This window comes from Lucilia sericata, unplaced genomic scaffold (genome assembly GCF_015586225.1).
Source record: "Lucilia sericata isolate MDLA Ls3-8-SP2 unplaced genomic scaffold, ASM1558622v1 Contig000784F_arrow, whole genome shotgun sequence".
In the NCBI taxonomy this organism is placed as follows: domain Eukaryota; kingdom Metazoa; phylum Arthropoda; class Insecta; order Diptera; family Calliphoridae; genus Lucilia; species Lucilia sericata.
This window is the reverse complement of record NW_023994778.1, coordinates 178,648-184,592: the sequence shown is the minus strand read 5'-3', so window position 1 is coordinate 184,592 and position 5,945 is coordinate 178,648. Positions and strand designations below refer to the sequence as shown.

General features: G+C 30.4%; 1 protein-coding gene across 1 annotated transcript; it reads right to left on the bottom strand.

Annotated features, from left to right (window-relative positions):
• Positions 1–792: 792 nt before the first annotated feature.
• LOC119608069 (larval cuticle protein LCP-17) lies at positions 793–4,135 on the bottom strand. The gene is made up of 2 exons (XM_037962330.1): positions 3,908–4,135; positions 793–1,657 (listed from the first exon to the last, which is right to left on the bottom strand). The coding sequence occupies exons 1-2, from the start codon at positions 3,917–3,919 to the stop codon at positions 1,058–1,060; spliced, it is 612 nt and encodes a 203-aa protein (XP_037818258.1). The 5' UTR covers positions 3,920–4,135; the 3' UTR covers positions 793–1,057.
• Between the last annotated feature and the right edge of the window lie 1,810 nt (positions 4,136–5,945).

Sequence of the window (5,945 nt, the reverse complement as noted above, 5' to 3'; positions counted from 1 at the left end):
AAATCTTGGAATTGTAACAGATTTAAGCTGTTTAAATCTTGGGGTTTTTCTATTTAAGACATAAGAAAACTTATTTCTACAAATATTTGATCAATTAAAAAAGTATTAATATAAAAGTAGCTGGTGGAGGGTATTTAAGGTTCGGCTCAGCCGAATATAGCACTCTAACTTGTTCAAAATAATATGAGTTACAGAACATAAGATTATCAAGGAAATGGAATCTATATGGAACAGTCTGCTGCTGCTTTAAACAAACTTTTGTCTATTTGAGTCATTAAGTAAACGGTTTCCGAATATTGTTAAGCCGAAACACTAACCATATACGGAAACATTCTGAAACGGGAATTAAAAAGGTTCTACCATAATAACCTTGCCGAGGAACGAAGTTTAAACGTGCTATTCTCATATATAATAAACTCCGAAAATAAACAGAATGTAGTCATTGGATTCGGAAGATAAAATTCATAACTACTTAATATGTCTTAAGGGTTAATTTAGATACAACAATAAATATGAACTGATGGTATACCTCATTTCAATGTTTAACAAAAATTGATTTATGGAAGTATATCTTGAAGTGCTAATCAAATTTCAATGTCATTATCAAAGATTCCCTAGCTAAAAAATTTAAATTAAAATCAAAAGTTGTGGATATTTTTTTTTAAGTTTGTTTTTTCAACTAAATCTAAATTTATTTATTAAATTGTATTATTAACAACCAATGGATTGTACACACACATTTAATTTATATACATTCGTATAACTAAAAATACCTAAAATCAATTAAAAAAATTTCTTCGTTTTCTATTGTATTCCCTGAGTGTTGTAGAGAGTAAGATAGTTATTTGAAGTACTAGTTTACAAAGTTTGTTTGCGTTGACTTAAGTTTAGATTAAATGAAATGCTCAAATAATATTAAAGTTTTGATAGGATAGAGAAGGGCACATAATACATACATAAGTATTATTTTATAATAAATATCTAATCGTGTTAGTTAGTTCATCATTTAGCCATATCACATTTTCTAGGGTTTTCACCTTGTAACTATTTCCATAACTTAAGCAGTTTCGGTTTTGGTTTCTTCGTGCATATCCGAAGCGGGAATTTCTACCACTTCGACTTTAGTTTCTTCAACTTTGTGCTCTTCTTCGGCCTTGTGCTCTTCTTCGGCCTTGTGTTCTTCTTCCACCTTGTGTTCTTCTTCCACCTTGTGTTCTTCAACTTGGGGTTCTTCTACTTTGATATCTTCCACTTTATTGGAGCGGCTCTTGCGCTTTAATTCTTCCTCACTGGGGTGGGGCAAATCGGCAGCGGCTTTAGCGGCAGCAGAGATTTCGGAAAGAATGTTGGTACCGTAGGGTACAAAACCATTCTTACCAGCAGTATAGTGAACCTCAATGGTACGGCCTTCTTCATCAACATAACTGTAAGAGCCAGATACTTCTAAAGCTTCATCTTCAGTGCCGGCATCTACAACATGGGCGGTTTCTTCACGGAATGTTTGATCACCACCCTCATAGCTGAATTTGAAAGAACCATCGGGATTGTTTTCACGTTCGTACTTGAGAAGGGGAATGATTTCACGCCTTTCTGTGGTGCTCTCAACTTTGCCAATGCTGGCGGCAAAGGCGGCTGAGATTAAGGCAAATAAACAGATCTATAAAGGAAATGAGAGAACAAATTTTATTAAAATCGAACTTACAAGCAGTAATTGAAAATTTATATGTAATTGGTAATTAAGAAATTTAATGTTTTTATTTCTATAATAATAATTTAGCATATTAAAGTTTAGATTTCATTCAAAAAATAAAAAATGCATTAGCGCGAGGCTTCTCAAACTATAGAAAAATTTCAGGTTAAACATCCTCTTCTAAGAATTTCAAGTTTCTCTAACTTTTATAGAAGATTTTGAGTTTTCTTAAACTTCTATTGAAAAGTTTGAGGTTCCTCAAACCTCTATTGAAGTTCCTCAAACTTCTATTGAAGAGTTTGAGGTTGCTCAAACTCTTTCATTCCTGAGTTTTAGATTCCTCAAACTGTTCTGTACCAGAATTTTAGGTTCCTAGGACTTCTTTAGAAGAACTTTGAGATTCTTAAAGCATCTACAAAAACCTCCAGCTTCTATAGAAGAGTTTGAAGTTCCTCAAGCTTCAATAGAAGATTTTGAGGTTCCTCAGACATCTATAGAAGAGTTTGTGGCTTCACAGACTTTTATAGAATAGTTTGAGGTTCCTTAAACTTCAAATAGTTTAGAAGAGTCTGAGGATCTTCAGTCTTCTATATAAGAGTTTGTGGTTCCTCAGACTTATATAGTAGAGTTTGTGGACCCTCAGACTTCTACATATACCAGAGTTTGAGCTTCGTCAAACTCTTCCATATCATATTTTTAGGTTCCTCAAACTGTTCTGTACCAGAGTTTTAGGATCCTAAGACTTCTGTAGAACAAATTTGAGATTCATCAAACTTCTACCGAAACCTCAAGCTTCTATAGAAAATGTTGAAGTTCCTCAAGCTTCTAATGAAGAGTTTGTGGTTCCGCAGACTTCTATAGAAGAGTTTGAGGTTTCTCAGACTTCTATAGAAGAGTTTGTGGTTTCACAGAATATATAGAAAAGTTTTAGGTTCCTTAAACTTCAACAGAAGACTTTGAGGCTCCTCTGACTTTTATAGAAGAGTCTGAGGTTCCTCAGAATTCTATAGAAGAGTCTGAGGTTCCCCCTCCTCTATAGAAAATTTTGAGGTTATTCAGACATCTATAGAAGAGTCGGAGGTTTCTCAGACTCCTCCATACCAGAATTTTAGGTTCCTCAAACAGGTATATACCAGTGTTTTAGTTTCAAAAGACTTCAGTAGAAGATGCTTGAAATTCCTCAAACTTCTACGGAAACCTCAAGTTTCTATAGAAGAGATTGAAGCTCCTCACGTTTCTATCGAAGAGAATCCTCAGGCTACTATAGAAGAGTTTAAGGTTTCTCGGACTTCTATAGAAGAGTTTGAGATCCTTTAACTTATGTAGAGGTTCCTCAAACTTCTATTGAAGAATTGGAGGCACATGAAACTTCTATTGAATATTTTGATATTCCTCAAACTTCTATAGAAGAGCTAGAGGTTCCTCAGACTTCTATAAAACAGTTTGAGATTCCTCAGACTTCTATAGAAGATTGTGAGGTTCCTCAGACTTCAACAGTAGGATTTGAGGTTTCTTAGCCTACTATAGAAAAGTTTAAGGATCCGCGGCCTTCTACAGATGAGTTTGAGATTTCTCAACTTCTATAGAAGTTCCTCAAACTTCTCTCAAACTTCTACAATGAAGTTTATGAAAATTCTAAAGGCAGTTTGAGACATCCGAAACTTATAGCGGAATAGTTAACTGTTTCTCAAACTTTTATTCGTTCGAAAACTATCATCCCTTCAGAGATTGGTCATGACGATTGTTCTCAAATAAAATGTCTATCAAATTGATTCCAGAACATAAATATTCTTAGTCGAAAAACTTGGTTCTTGAAGTTTGTAATGTTTGAAATTAATTGTAGTTTCTGCCAGATTTGCAGACTTTATTTTTTTATATATAGGAAGATGAATAGAAGACTTTGATGATCAATTTCTGAAAAATTACTGCTTTTTTTGTGGATTTTCACTAGAATGTTCTTGAACTATATTAACAGATTTTCAATCATTTTCTTTTAAAACACTTTTAAAAATCTAATTAAACTTTATGTTTAGAAAGTCACGTGTTCTTTCCTTAGCAACATGTTTTTTTATAATTTACAATGTTTAGCAACATTATTATGTTGCTAAAGAATAACACCACAATTTTCACACATAAGAATATTTGTTTAAAAAATTAACACATTTTTTGTTCAGTTTAAAATAAAACGAATTAAATTAAATTTTATTCAACACTTACGAATTTGAACATTTTTGCTGTTAATAAATTTTTTCTACTGATTCAATCGCAAAACACTTTACAGTACCAACTTCGTATCTAGACTTAAATCAACATCCAGAATTCCAGCATTTTTATACCAAATGACAAAAAAAATACCCCAAAAATTTTTAAAGAAATATTTTTCGTTTACGATAATAAAAATACAAAAATAAATAATAGATTCTAAATAAAAATATATGATTAAACAAAACGACGAAAAAAATCCACAACAACAGATTATACAATATACATATATTATTATATTTAAACAAAAACTTATATTCTTCTTCAGTTGTTTTTGTTGTTGTCTTTAAATTGTCTAACGTTTTTTATATGAATTTTATTTTATACATTTTTTTTTTGCTTTTTTATTAATGAATGTTTTTTTTTTGTGAAATTAATTTGCATACAAGTGACTCACGGCATCTTCTTATCACCGCAACATGTGTATATTTCTTACCAACAAACACTTTGCTATCGGATGGTAATAGTCTAAAGACCGCAAATATGCTGCGCATGCGCGTTTGTTTTAATTTTTATTCCGTAGAGATGAAGCCAAAACTACTTATTCTTAATTTTGTGTTTGCAAAAAAATCTCCATTATGTTTATTAAGTTGTTGTGTTTTTGATAATAGTGATTTTAAGTGATTTTTTTTTTGGTTTTTATAAATAAACAAATTATTACTAATAGATGAAACATTGATTTCTGTTGAATTTTTATTTAATATTTTATTTATTTGTTTATTTACACACAATTAATTCAAGCGGTGACTGCAGTGTATAATTTATTGTATATTTAAATCGAAATTTATTCTTGAATTTATTTTCCCATAAACTGACGTAATTATATTTGTATCGGAAATTTGGTGAAAAATAAATAAATAAAAGTTCTATAAAGTTCTATGGCAATATTCATTGGTAATAATGATCGATAATAAATTGAATGTGAAAGTGAGTGCTTTAATATTATTTATCTTTTTTATGAAATAAATAAAGTTACGAAAAAGAGTTGGATTGTATTATATATTAAGTAGTTAATATATGTACACAAGAGTGGTCCCAAAAACGAAGTTGCAAATTTTGCTCGTAGATTTTTGCGGAAAGATTTAAAACACAAAAATTAATTAAAAACTTTAAAAGTTATTGCAGATTCCCCAGGCCATTAACGTGTTTCACAGCACATAAATTCGAAATGTGACAAAAAAAATCCTTTGTTTTGGGATATATTCTAAAAACCATTTTGTTACTTAAAATATATCTATAATTACTCGAATATTAGTTTTTGCCCTTATAAGATAACGCTAACTCGTTCTCAGCTATGGTCAAAAAAGTTTGATTTTTTCAACGGCCGTTTCAAATCTTCTATTGAAGTTTTTTTGAATCTTTGTTAAACAAATTTCAAAATTTTTGGGAGATCTCATGGGGATTTATGATTAATAGATAAGGTTATAAAACGGTAAAAAAATTAGATCAATATTTCTTACAGTTTAGCTGTACCTGCGATTTGAATTCGACGGATTTCGGAAAAATCGATTTTTTTTTGTAATATTTTAGAGAATACGTATTAATTCTGTACTGTTACACATTTTAAATAAAGTATTATCAGAGTATTATAGTCTAGATAATAAAAAATATATATCCGAAGTTTTATTAAAATCGGGCATTCTTAACCAATAAACTGTGGAGTTCAAAGGTCAAATATTGCAATATTTGGTAATTCTTAGTGTACCATATCGAAATAATATTTATTTGTCGGCCATCTTTACCAAAAATGACTGGAATTTATCGAATATAGTCCGATATTTAAAATAGAGTGAAAAAAGGTAGATTAACCCTTTAAGGCACTTGTGAACAATTTAACACCAAAGTTCCAAAATTTGAAAAAACACTCTCTATTTGAATAATGCTCTATATAATTAAAGGAATAACACAAAAAAACAAAAAATTCCATATTAAGTATAAAAATTTATGAATTAACCCTGACGGCCTGTCAGACAAATTTTTTTCCTTCATACAA